Raw genomic sequence first — 14,271 nt, forward strand, 5'->3', positions numbered from 1 at the left:
GGTGACTAGGAGTGACAGACTGAATGGACAAGGAAATATAGCATAACATGTGTTACAGATTAGCCTCTTGGGAAGTGCCATAAAAATCAATTTATGTCTTTTAAACAGCATTTATCTGCTATTCTAAATAAATGAGGTAACTTGACTCATTCTCCTAAAAGGAGAGACTTGCCTTCCAGTATTTCAGTTTGTTACTCTTAAGCCAATGAACGGTTACCAGTAAGAATTATTAAGGTGGATAAATAATATCCACCATGGTCAGTGCCATGGCTTAGTGAGTTAAGCCTTCACTCACACCACCATCATGCTATATCAATGCGGTTTGAGTCCCTGCTGCTCCACCTACCATCCAGGTTCCAGCTGAAGATGGCCCCAGGACTTGAGCCCCTGCCCCCACTTGGGAACCCCTAATGAAGTTCCTGGCCTCAACCTGGCCCAGCCTTTTGCAGAAATAACCAGCAGACAAAAGACCTCTGTCATCCTCTCCCTCTAATTCTGCTTCTCAACTAAATAAATAGATAAACAGATCAATCAATCTTTTTAAAGTATTACCTCAAGATGTTTCACCTGACAGGACAGAGTATTTTAGAGAAAAATGTCTCAAAGTAGTAAAACTTCTCTTAACCATAATGATAAAAGGTGTCCATACAATAGTGGTTGAAAGGAGGGCCAGACAAAACAGTTTCAACCTAAATGAGACTATTTACACGAATAAAATTCAGTACTCAAATAATTATCTAAAGCGATACAGATTTTTTTAATACAAATTTAGTTCCTTCAAATACATTTCCAAGCAAATTATAGGAAATGTTGGAATTCATTATCCTGCAAAGGTTTCTATTATAAATCAAGACTTGGAATATTTTCTCCAGTCTATTTTATAAGTCTGTTTATACTATAAATCCAACCCTGAGTCAACTTTAAATTACCTTTAATAGAATAGCCAGGTTTTATTAACTCCCCAAGGAAGTATTGTATTTGAAATTAAAAGATTTACTACTACAAAGAAAAGTGCTCACATTACTTCAATATAAAGTACTTACTTAAGAACTAATTCTCTGAAACCTTTTCACAACCCGATTAGATATATCAGCAGGAGTTAACCTTATTCCACCTGCTGAGATTTTACATTAGGGGAAAAAAAAGTCTCCCATTTGTCATTCTGCAAGATCACAAAAATCATTACTGTAATACTTCTGAATTAATACTGAAAAATGAAGCAGTGTTCCATCTAAAGTCATTCTTTGAAATCTAGGGAAAAGCAAAACATGGCAATACAAAATGTGATTATTTAAAACCCGCTTTATTTATTCGGCTCTTGGTAAATTGAAAGGGTTCACAATTTGTCACTAAGCATCAAAAAGTCATTAATTTTATAATAATTATAGTTGTGCTATAGAAAATAAGACAAATTTGGCTTCTACACTAGAGAGCTGTGACCTAAGCCTTAAAAAATGCACACCATACTGAATGAACTCATAGGCCATTTTGTTGTGTTCGTCTTAAAACTGAAAATGTCAAAAATTTAACACCAATAACTATAGGAAATCCAGCGGTTTTTACTCAGAAATACATGTCCACTTAACAATAGAGACCAGACATTACTAACCTGCTTTGAGTGATTCCTAACAAAACCATATTTTTTGGTGTCAGCAACACTAATAGCAGGTCTCACCAAAGCAGAAACGAATTGGACAACTGTGCAAACACAATGAACTCTTGTTTGAAAACAGTCATCACCTAAATAGTGAGATAATACTTGCTCACAGTAAAATGGCATTTAATACTTGTGTTTGAATGAAATAAAGTGAATCAGATGTTTTAATTTCATATTTTTTTCTTTTTGTAGCCAGCCGTGCTTTAACATTTAACCTTTTGTTGACACTATCATAAGGACCGACCAGCCTCCACAAGAGATGGCTGGGAGTCTACTGGCAAGACACCATTTTTCTTTCCTCTGCAATCCTCACAGATGTAACTATTCCAGAGGACACTGTGCAATGCCTGATTGGTTTCCTTCCTACCTGAAGGGAAACTGCCAATGATCTCTAAAATGAACAAGATCTAGTTATATTTAAACCATTTTCTGGCTTAGCTAATGTAGCGGGCCATCTAGTCCACTGAACATGAAGATTTAATTCTGCATCAGTTAAAACATCCTTGATGCAGAAAAAAAGGAAGCATTAGGCCTAATCTGGTTAAAACATACTTGCTTTCTCTATCCAGTCATTGAGTCATTTCATTCATTCGAACCTATGCAGGCTAGATACCAGGGAGTTATTAACAGACAAATCAAATTAGGATGTCATCTTGACTATTATGGATTATAGCCCAAAGGTAAATTAGGGGAAGACGATCTTGCATCCAAATGAATGTAATAAAGAGTAATGGTTTTGTGTCTTCAGTAAATGCTTGTGTAACTAGCATGTCCAAGGTCATGCCACTAGGGTAGAACATCAGTGAATGAGGTTGTTCTTACACAACATGCAACTATCATTTCACATCTTTGTGTTTGCTGTGTTAGCACACTGGTTTGCATATGTTAACCCAATAACTATCTATGGAAATGAATTGAACTGCAATCTAGTTTGCTCAGCATGATATTGCCTTTAGTGCACTTTTTTAATTTATGTATTTTTATTGGAAAGGCAGATATTCAGAGAGAGAAGGAGAGACAGAAAGATCTTCCGGGTTCTAGGTCACAACCCAAATGGCCACAATGGCAGAAGCTGAACTGATCCAGAGTCAGGAACCAGGAGCCACTTCTAGACCTCCCACATGGGTCCCAAGGCTTTGGGCCATCCTTCACTGCTTTCTCAGGCTACAACCAGGGAGCTGGATAGGAAGTGGAGCAGCCAGGACATGAACAAATGCCCATATGGGAAGATTAGCCCGTTAACTATGGCGTCAGCACCCCCCCCCCACCCCTTTAGTACATTCTAATGTCTATGTTTCTTTCTAACATTTTTAATGCTACCAAAAGCTTTCAAGAAAATAAGGAGGGAATCCAGTAGATAGGAGGGTAGGGGGATTTTCAAACTTCATAACACCTAATTTGGGATCCTAGATGGATGTTGCATAGTATCAAAAAATCACTTATAAATTGAAGTGTTTAAACCAGGAACAACTTTATGAAAATCTGGTTTAAATTTCTGCTTTTATAAATGAGGAACTAAAAGCTGAACCTGACTCCCAGGCATCCTGACTCTATTTTCTATTAGTAATTTTATTGCAGTCTCCCAAGTTTTTATGTATGTTTTTAACTTTCTTTTATCTACGATATCTATTTTCCTTGAACTCTTGATAGGTCTGCAAGTTTCCTCAAGGGAATCCAAAGAAGCTGGAGCTTAATCTTTTTAAATAATTGCTTCAGCTATAAAAGTTTTAGCTGAGATTTTAATGGCTGGGCTTTAGTAAATTTAACAGATAACACCAGTGGGGATTCCGATTACATACACCATTAAAGGGTTTTATGTGAGGATTAGGAAAATTACTATGAAAAAACTACACAGTGCATATGTAGTATAATTTACCAGCAGGAAAGATTTCAGTGTCCTAGAAAATTTTCATATAAAAAGGAAGCTGGAATTCTAGAACTCCCAGCACTCAACACAGCCCAAAGGAGACGTGGGATCTTCTGACTGTTTGCAACTAAACAGGTAAACCACGTCCCACCCCCCAAAAAACCACTTTATTTCTGTTTAGATCACTTGCTACTACATATCTAGGGAGCATTTTGTATCTCAAAGGCTAAGTTCCTGTGTAATGATGTGTAAAGGAGCCTTGGCCTTTACTGCTCTTGATGCTGCCAAACAAAAGAGATTCAACTTTTGGGAAACCCTATAGTTGGCTAACCAGTATTTCACCTTATCTTTAGCCTCTTCCCATCAAATGAAAAGTCCTATGGAGAACCATTTGATTAGATCACTAGAGGCCCCCTTGGCCAAGGAGGCAGCTGGTCTGGGACTCCCTGCTTTGAGACTCAAGTCCTCTCTCATTTTCACAGATGGTTCAGCCAGCAGCACTGATTGGAAAACAAGAGGAACAGTAGTCAGCAAAATGTCACTAGAACCATCGCATAGCCATTTAATGTCAACCAACTTTGGATTAGCCAGAGGTACCTCTAGAAGCTACTTCTCAGTAGAAGCAGATGGACCAGCTCTCTCTTATCCAGTCTCAATGGGTTGAGGGCCGGTTCACACAGTGGGACATGGTGAGCATAAAAGGGACTGTGATAAGGAATGAATCATGGTGCTTGGATAAATAGAACAAAACTTTAGTTCTTAAAATTCCTGAAATGTGAGTTTAAAACAGACTGAATACCCCAAATCCAAAATAACTGGGACCAGAAATGTTTCAGATTTTGTGTTTTATCTGATCATTTTTATTTTGGAAGATTTTCTATACAAAATAGCTTGTGGAAGTGAATGAAAACAAAGTTCATTTCTGTTTCATACATACCTTACAATACAGCCTGAAGATTATATATAGTATGTTAAATGTGCATGAAACAAAGTTTCATGGAGTATGATTTTCCATTTGTGTTGTCACATCAACAGTAAGAATTTCAGATTTTAGAGCATTTTGGATTTTGGATTTTCAAACTAGGAATGCTCAAGCTATACTAATTTTATCCACAGTGGCTAGAAAACTCTGGAAGCAAATGTATAGACATCTCTGTAGTTTAGTATCTGTGTGAAAACTGTGTGATTCCAAATTTCATCTTTAAGGTTAATGATCAAAATACTGACTTTTTTTTTTTTAACTAAAGAGGCTTTTATGCTTTACTCACCCCAGTCTGAGTATGTTTTGATTGTGCACGGATGTTCCTTAGAATGGAGCCAATTCCCAAACTGCTCACTGGACTGCTGCTATTGATTGTGTGTGTGGAGGGCTGTTCCAGCCAACACTGGTCCTATGGGCTGCGCCCTGGAGGAAAGAGAAATGCTGAAAATTTGATTGATTCTTTCCAAGAGGTAAGTTCCTCTTGACTTCAAAAATAAGATTCAGTATATTGATTCTGTTTAACTTTATAAAGCCTTCAGCATGGGCCCTAACAGCTCTATGCATGCTCCACCCTAGATAGTCAAGGTAAGATACTTGCAAAGCAGCAGCCCATTCCTACTTTCAGTTCAGTCAGGGACTAAGGAATCTAAGAGCAGAACAGGGTCCAAATTAATACAGCATCAAGTGCATGATGGTGTGTTGCACACTCAGTAAATGGAATGCCAAAGATACTACCAAAAAATAAGTGGAAGGGGATAGAACCAAGATATGTGGCAGAAAATGATTCTTTGAGATTTGGAAAGAAAAGCCTAGGACTCCGGCATATTGTTTTCCAACTCATCTTTAAAAATATCTATGGGATGTATAGTTGATACTGCTTGGGTTGCCTACATCCCATGCAAAGGGCCTGAACTCAACTCCTGGCTCCAGCGCCAAGCCCAGCTTCCTGTTAGTGCATATTCTGAAAGCAAGTGATAGCTCAAGTATTTAGAGTTTCTAGCTTTTGTCTTCAGTCTGGTCCAGCCCTGACCATCATGGTTGTTTGGGAAGTGAACCAGCAACAGATTATCTGCCTGAGTCTCCACGTTTCAAGTATAAAAATAAGTAACCATTAACATATGTGTGAGAGTAGGCCAGTAGAGCATGTCTGTAATTTGTGTGTATCCTTATCAAGGCTGCAAGCCCTGCCATTTCTTCTGAAAGGGATACTTAATTAAAAAGCAGGACACTGAGAGACTTCAGGAGTTAGCAAACACAAAACAAGATAATTAGGATTCCTCAAAACATACATGAAATTAGGAGATGATTTTAATTTTGATGCAAAAAATTTTTGAAAACCATATATGATAAGGGTTTTTACATAACATGCATATTGTTAAATTGTTTCATGTATAAATTGTTTCAACCGAATAAACTTAACTTTTAATTCCACTTTGCTGCAAGTGTCTTGAAGTACCCTTTTAGTGGGAAACATCTTAGATTTAATTTCTGATAGACTACTTAGCACTTAAGGACTAACACCACCAACATTAACACTTCGGCTTTTTTTTTTCCCTTACACTACAAAATGTGATTTCACAGAATTGGGTAAAACGTACACAGGAGGTGCCAGTATTGTTGACTGATTAGTTGAAACAAAAATAGGACCAAAACTGGGAGATTTAGCTAGAAAAACATAAACACGTTTAATTTTGACTGTAAATGAATCTTTTTAAAGAGAAATAGTTAATTTACTATGAAACACAGAAGTTCCAGAATTTGAAGTCTCTTCTCCACAGATTATATGTGAAATTAATCTCAATGAACTCCAGAATATTCAGTAAAAGCTACAAGATGCATACCACCCCTCTTGTTTTTGTTAGGACTTTTTAATTGGAAAGGCAGTGAGAGAGTGAGAGATTTTTTCATCAGTGGATTATTCCCTGAAACAACTCTAATAGCCAGGGATAAGTGCAGTGGAAGCTGGGAGCAAAGAACTCCATCCAGCTCACCCTCCCGGGTGGTGGGGGCACCAAGAACTTGGGTCATCTTTTGCTGCTTATTTGGCATGTTGGCAGAGAGTTGCATCAGAAATGGAGAAGCCAGGATTTCAACTGCTGGTAGCTCAACTTGCTCTGTTGTAACGTCAGTCCCCTATCCTGATTCTTGTATTGTGGGTGTATGCACCTCTCCTTATAAAGTTGAGGCACTTCTCTTTCATCCCCAAGGTCCTCTCTTCCTGATGACAAATTTGTCTCCTCACATCCCCCACTCCGTTCCACGACCCCCTTGACTTTGTGATACAGGAACAATTTTTGGTGGAAATAAAAACTCTTTCTATTTTTGCATCTCCAACAAGTACATTCTTTTTCTCCAGAGAACCAAAGAGCTTGATCAGCTGATAGAACCCCAGCGCTTTGAATGCACCATCCACCAGCCACACTCTGCCCTCAGAGGCCTGAAGGAAGCTCTGGTGAGTAAGGTGACTGCAATGTGGGAAGCTGTAGCAGTGCAAAGGCCCTTTGATGAACACCTGCAAGTCACCATGGGCTGACTGCTGCTTCCCAACAGCTGGGTACCTCCTGTGACAAGGCACTTGCTGGTACCTACCTTTTCCTTCCATAGTTACCCCAAGGGCTGGAACCGTCTTCATCCTCTAATCCTGGCTCCAGTCTTGGGGGCAATGAACCAAGTTTCTTCACACTGTAATATTTGAAGCCTTCAAGAATAACCATCAATCCCTCTTGGGGACTCTGCTCCAGGCTGTCATAGCCCTCCACCTGATGCTGTAATTGTTCTTGCCATTGTCACATGCTTTTCCTGAAACCTGGGATATTGTGTTCTATTTCAGACCTTTTCTCTTCAAAATATATATAAAAAAATTTCAAACTGATAAATTTATAATCCAGAGCCAAAGGCTTGATGTCCAGTTTTATAATAAGACTAGGATTCTCTAATTCCCACTAAGAATGGAAATCTAATTTCAGGATTGATGACGGAAGTATGAAGAGAGCTGAGCACAGAAGTCGACTGTTGAATTCAGTGGATTTTTTTCTGAGCTTTATAGTCCACTTAACGTGCTGCAGTCATGACATCCAAGGTTAATTATCCATTATACCCAGGAGCAGGGAAAGCCTGAATAAGTCATATATAAAGATAAACTATAATTTAAATTTTCTCTAGTGACTTTCTCTTTCATACCCAAAGGTATGACAAAGGAAAAATGAACAGACATTTTTATTTTCATTTTCTAATTTTGCTTACTATATGACAAAGATAACAACAGGCAATGATATTTTCCAGGGAAACTTATGAGGGGACTGGAGCAGAGTCTGGTCTAACAGTAAACTGACAGATCAGATTTTTCTCTCATCTTTTTCATTTCAAATTATTCATGTTGATTTTATTAAGAAGCTTAAAAAGAGCCAATCCCTGCAATCTCTCTAGCATTTTCTAATACAAGAAAATGAGTGTTTCTTGTCAAATAACATTTTAGCAAAAATGCAATGGAATTCTACTAGTAGACGTTCATATAGTTTTACTCACATGTTTTTTAGGAAAGTCTGATTGAAGAGGAATCTGGACAGAGGAAGATTTAAGTTCATCTGGCCAAAAGGACTGACAACACTTAAGTATAATCCTGACAATGACAATTGTAACCCCTGACAAAATCGTGTGAGATTCAGAAATTAAGTTGTACACATTTCACAATAAAGAACCATGTTACGAACAGTATGGTGTAAATATTACATCTTTAACTCAGAACTCCAGGAGAAAAAACATTGCAATAAACCTGTCAAGGAGCATCCTACATGGTGTGGTTACAGGTGGCAGATGTTAGAAAATAACTGCCAATCAGGTTGGAGGAAGTACAATAGAATCCACAGATCAAATCTGCTTGCTTGGCATATATAGCAAGCCACTAATGATAGTAGTGTGGTGGAAGAAGGCAATAGCTTATTTTCAGTGGCTAGAACAAGGAGCTGGGCAGCTATTGCTCAATCCTCAGACTTCTGGAGAGATGAGAGAATGAAATTTTACGAATTAAAGTAGAGGTTGGAAATGTATGATCAGCTCGTGGAAAGACCTCTTATGCTTGTGGGCTCCCTTGGAGTGGCCAATGATAAGAGGGCAGTATACTCTTCTGAAGATGCTGTGACCCCAGCCTATCTATGGGTGGGCTGGTTATTCCTTTGTTTACTTGGGGCTTGATGTTCTTGCAAAGTATCTTGAACTAGAGTCTAGTGGTAGGATGTCAGGCACAGAGCTAACTGAATGCTAGGTCTTACAACCCAGAATCCTGCAGGGTATGCCTGACCTCTTGTAACACTGAGTTAAGAGTTAATCCTAGAAAGCAGCTGACTTGTAATCACCACTGTGAAGACAGGAACTACAAACTAAGGAGAAGAATAGTACTTAAATAAGTCTACACTAAAGGTGTTAGGGATGGGGGCTCAGGCTCCATGAGAAGGGGAATGATATCACTTGTCTATTGTTGACTAAAGGAATCTCATAACTCTCATCCACCCCTGCCTTTCATCCATGCAGGTGAAAAACGGCCACCGATTAACCTAGGCCTGTAAACACTAAACCAGCAAGTTTCCATGGACTTGTAATTTTACTTTGATGATACTCTACAGAAGCCAAGGTGGGCACATGACTAAAGTTTCCTCTTCCACAGAAAGATCCTTCCTTCAAGTGAAAACTAACTGGAATACAAGTGAAGCATGGGGAGATGTAAAAAAATATATACAGATGTGGGGTCTGGCACATTGGTTCAATCCTTACCTTGTAAGTGCTGGGAATCCATATGGGCAGGTTCGTGTCCTGGTAGCTCTACTTACCATCCAGCCCTCCACCATGGCCACAGAAAGCAGTAGATAACAGCCCAAAACCTTGGGAACCTGTACCCATGTGGAAAACCCAAAGCAGTTCTTGGCTTTTAGCTTCAGATCAACCCTGTTCTGGTTGTTGCAGCTATTTGGGGAGTGAACTAACAGATGGAAGATCTTTCTGGCTTTCCTTCTCTCTGTAAATCTGATCTGCCTCTTTTCCAATAAAAATAAATCTTACTACATATGTATGCATGTATGCATATATATGGAGAGATTTATTGATTGATAGATATCCCATGTTCAGAAATTCTTATGTAATTAGACTTGGGTGTGGTTTCTTTTCAGGTAACAACAGGTTCAACTAGTTTAAGAATTGCAAAATTGCATACCATCTTACTTGATATTCTTTATTAATATTCTCTAATCACCTTTGCTTAACTGTGTGTAGTGAATCAGTAAAGAAATAGAAGTGCTACTGATACATTAAGTGAACTTCTGTCAGAAAGTTGTAAGTTCAGATACCAAAGGGATGGATGGAAGGGCGAAAAAAATCAAATGGTTTGCATTTTTAATTACTTTAGAGCAAAGATAACAGGTTCCCACAAGCACATGTTTCAACTAACGCGCTCTAAAATGAAACAACCCAGAGGGGGCTTTGGGGATGATATGTCTTTAAAGAAGTGTCAATAAGGAAAAAAATTACAAAATTCAGGAATGCTTTGATTTTGTAATTATCAAGGTAATAACAAACAAAACACACAATAAACTTCAAGACATTTTCACTTTTAATTTAAAAAATAAATAACAGCAAATCTGACAAAATTCTTCTACTTCAATGCACACGTCCTAATCACCCATATCTGAAACTGTATTAGTCACAGAATCATGACAAAGGAACTTCTGACAAACTTTAGATGGACAACACACAAGCTCCAAAAAGTGGATCTGGGTAGTGCGTACGAGAGACAAACTTAGGTTGGATCTGAAGAATCTGCCTGGAATCATTAATTGGAGAATAAAGCCGTATTTTTTTTTCTTTTGTAAGATTAGAATGGATGGTTCGATTCTCAACCTATCCAAGGAGAAAATTACCTTTTCCGATTTAATTTCAAGAAGTGACTTACAGCTGAATGAGTTCCCAATGAAGTGATATTTGCCAATTTCCCAAATACTACCAGGGAAGGAAATCATGATTATTAAAATAAAGTCTAGTGTAGACAAGGTTAAGTCTAGAGACTACTGTGAAAATGACATGGCTTACACATAATTATGAAGAATTATAATGATTTATGTTAAAGTTTCAGGGTGTGCTGGGGTATTGTAGGCAGACTCATGAATGTACCCAAATCTTTTGATCTTTAATAGCCTGATATGCCAAAATCAAAGCACCAAAACTGGGAAGTCTGGGAAATGGATCTAGAAGCCTTCATAGGGAAATTTAGTTTCCTTCTAACACTTTTCACTTAAAATGAAAGAAGTTGGGACTGAAAGGATTTTAAAGACTGAGGCCTCATATGTATATATTTTAACAGGAGAGGGAACAGAGTGGAGTGACTGTAAATTGACTTGCTAAAAAGGATACATATTTATAGTCTTAGCTCATGATGAGGCTTTTTTCCTCTTTCATGATACCTGAGAAGTGTGAGTAAAGTAGGCACAAACCGTAACAGCCTTGCAAACACCCTTCTTGGGGGATCTGGAAACAGCCCATTTTGGTATCTGAGATAGTGGCATAGGTATAAAGCTATGTGAAAATTCACCCATCTGCACACCTAAGATTTATGGCATCTATGTCAGTTTCATCTTGTGTTTCAGGTGAGACATCAGCCCCATGAACTGGGAGTGCTAGAGGGAATGAACTCTTCCAGCTGGGGAAGAGTTAACAAGCAGAGGGTTATTGGAAATCCTGGTATATATATTGTTTTATTTTGGGGGTTTGAAGTGTGGTTGCAGTTTTCAATGAGCTTCCCTGGCAGGAGACCATGGTTACAATGCAGGACTAAGGAGATGAAGGCCCAGCAGCCTTATTTAGGATTTTATTACCGAATGCCATTCACTTTCCAACCCTACTGCATACCAGAGTCAACAGTGTTTGTATATTGGAGGTGTTGGCACTGAACATATCAAGCTGTCTCATCCTCAGGGGCTAACAACATGTCTGCCATTCAGTAAGAACTTAAACAAACAAAAAACACCCAGAGCAAGACAACAGGTGAAAAACAAAAATTTTAAACCACAGCACACCAACCCACAAGCTTTACAAAGGTTGTGGCTACTTTGGGGCTAATTTCACTGTCTGCCTATATTGTAGATTTTCAGCAATGAAAATAAAGATCAGTTCTTTCTCTTTCCTCCCTGCACGTATGTAATCATCAGGCATTTCTTTGCAGTCTTCCTCTTTGACTCCAAGCCAGATATTATGAATTTTTGTCCAGGTAACTCTTTCCTATCCAATGGCTTCCCAAGGAAATGGACTTTCTGATGACTTTTGTTATCCACTATGTTCCATGAGATCCTTCATGTACAGGCAGTAGAAGGCCAGTATGTTCAGTAAGGTGGAAGGAAAAACATGTTCCAAGGAAAAAGAGAAGGTATGCGGCCACTAACAGATCATGTGACCTGAGAGACACAGGGCCCCAGCCTCTGCTCAGAGAGTCACTTCTATTTTGGAAGGACAGCCTTGAGGTTTGGGGTGTCTGACTCAGTTTGACTCTTTCTATTTTCATGGCATCTTAAAGATAGGGTGAGGCATCCAAATCTCTCTTGCCAGTGGGCCAGTTAAATTCTCAGAAATTCCCCCAGGCTCCTCATAACCATTCTGTTGCCTCCACCTTTTGAAAGCCCTGCCTGCAGGGCTGAACTCTTTCCACTTAAAACCCTCTTCAGTTCTTATTAACACTACATCTCTATTATAGATAATGATACAAAAGATGGTGTCTTTCAGAAAAAGATTTTGTGTGCAGAATTAACCTGTACCTGCATTCACATTGCAAATCAACACAGAAAAGAGGATCACTAAAATTGGTCCAGAATTCCAGATCTTGCTCAAGCCTCATAGAGAACAAAGGACAACCACTCCTTCATATATTCCATCTCATTTGCACCTTAGAACAATCTGTGTGGGAGTTATCATCTCCACTTCTGGAAGGTGAGAAGATGAAAACTTTCCATTTCAAATAGTTTCTGGTAGCATGCAGAGTGTCGTGGCTGGAATAGGAAACCAGAGGGGTTCAGGTCCAAGGCGTAGGCCTTTCCTGTGACACCATGATGAAGCTTCCCCAGGGCAAGGTGAAGAACGTCCTTCTCCACAGTGCCTTTAGAATATGCGGTTGGCTTTCTTGACTAGCATGCGCCACATGTCTCAGAGGTTCTGCTCCCTCGATCCCTGTGGGGAACCTGCAGGTCCCTCCTGAAAGGGGGATGGTGAAAGGCACACAATCGCAGGTGAACTCCGTCTCCCTGCTCTCTGCAAGGCGGTGAGGCAGGCACAGGTGAGCTTCCCTGCAGCAGTCACAGTCCAAAGCTTCTGACTTTGCCATAGATACCTCAGTAGTTCACAAATCTCTGGGATATTTCAAAGATGAGTCTGTCCAAGGTGTTTTGTGGATCTGGGAGTGGCCCAAAGCGAGCTGGATTATTAGTAAACATTTGCAGTCCAACTGTGCGAAGTTTCAGCTTCATTATCTACACAAGGAGGGGGTTGTCTGGATGAACTTTAAGGCCTTTCCTGCTCCTGACACTTGTGAGTACGTGTGGCTTGCTGTGTGAGGAATAGTTGGCCGGCTCAAGCACCCTATTTTTTTCTTCTGAAAGGAGTACTGATGTTAGTACCATTTGCAAGGAATCAAATTAACTCTACCATCAAGAGGAATAAATAAAGAGAAATATTGCACTGTATTCTCAAGGGTAAAGTCAAGAAGCAGGCTGGGCCACTGAGTCATCCAGAGGGGGTGTGGAAGAGAAGCTGTTGAACCCACGCTCCTTAGTCCACAATGGCCAATGATCAGAGCATGGGAGACGTAACAGGAGAAAAACGACGTGTGCAAAAGGAAGAGCTTCCAAGGATCTGAGCTGAGGAGAGACGGCCATGCAGCGATGCCATTGGCTGGGAGGATGGTGGCATTCCAGTGGGGGCAGTGGGTTGGCAGGAAGGCCTCCCTGTGCCTCAGTAAGTAGGGGTGGGGAGACCCAGGGCTCAGGGCTCACATGTAAGTCTGTTTTCTCAAGGAGGGTGGCCACTCACACCTGAAAACAGCCAATCTGCATTAAACATGTGTGTTTTCTTCCTCTCAAGGGACATGGTAGACATTAGAAAGACAAGATTATTTTGGCTACTAAGATATATTTGATATCCAATTATTTCAAAATTCTAGATGGAAGAGGTATGTCCAGATGAGAAAAAAATAGCCACGTCTCCAGCACAGCTCTTCAGAAGCGAAGCAAGACATTCCTCTGCAGAGTAGGGGCTTGGGCTGCTGCCCTGCTGCGGGAGAATGGGTTTGGGCGTCTACAGACCTGGTGGTTCCTCAGTACAGGCTGAGACTCAGCCCCACAGGGAAGGAGAACTCTCCTTTGAAACACACAGGACACAGCCAGCTCTGGAATCCCAAATGTACTGGACGGGATGTGGCCTGGCCTCCTGCATGCATCAGAGGGAAGCTTGTGAAGGAACAAAGCCCGCTGAACCATCAGGAAAGGCAGTCTGCATGGAGCCCCAGGAAACGAGCACAGTGCTTCCTGGAGGCGGATTCCCAGGCAGCGGGTGACGAAGGCACCCAGAGAGGGCTGGACACTCACTGAGGTCCAGGCTCCGAGGAAAGGACCCCAGACTTCCGAGCTTTGGGGGGTGGCGGGGGTGGGGCTTTGGCTTCTCTTCGGACAGGCAGAGGGGGAGCAACCTAGAGGACAAGACACACAAAATCAAAGATGAGGTTTAGCTTTGCCGTCAATC

At 40.2% G+C, this 14,271-nt stretch overlaps 2 protein-coding genes across 2 annotated transcripts in view; one reads left to right on the plus strand and one right to left on the minus strand.

Annotated features, from left to right (window-relative positions):
- The first annotated feature begins 4,563 nt into the window (after nt 1-4,563).
- GNRH1 (gonadotropin releasing hormone 1) lies at nt 4,564-8,084 on the plus strand. Its single transcript, XM_040965897.1, has 3 exons — nt 4,564-4,976; nt 6,863-6,958; nt 8,043-8,084. Exons 1-3 carry the CDS (start codon nt 4,824-4,826, stop codon nt 8,082-8,084), a joined length of 291 nt encoding a protein of 96 aa, XP_040821831.1. The 5' UTR covers nt 4,564-4,823.
- A 2,003-nt stretch (nt 8,085-10,087) lies between these two features.
- Nucleotides 10,088-14,271, minus strand: part of DOCK5 (dedicator of cytokinesis 5) — a 192,065-nt gene continuing 187,881 nt past the window's right edge. Inside the window, exon 52 of the mRNA XM_040966317.1 lies at nt 10,088-14,218. Coding sequence (XP_040822251.1) covers nt 14,114-14,218 — 105 coding nt within the window. The 3' untranslated portion in view covers nt 10,088-14,113. The remainder of the gene's footprint in view (nt 14,219-14,271) is intronic.

The sequence above is a fragment of the Ochotona curzoniae genome, unplaced genomic scaffold (assembly GCF_017591425.1).
Source record: "Ochotona curzoniae isolate NIBS_2020 unplaced genomic scaffold, NIBS_Ocur_1.0 scaffold_4505, whole genome shotgun sequence".
NCBI lineage: Eukaryota > Metazoa > Chordata > Mammalia > Lagomorpha > Ochotonidae > Ochotona > Ochotona curzoniae.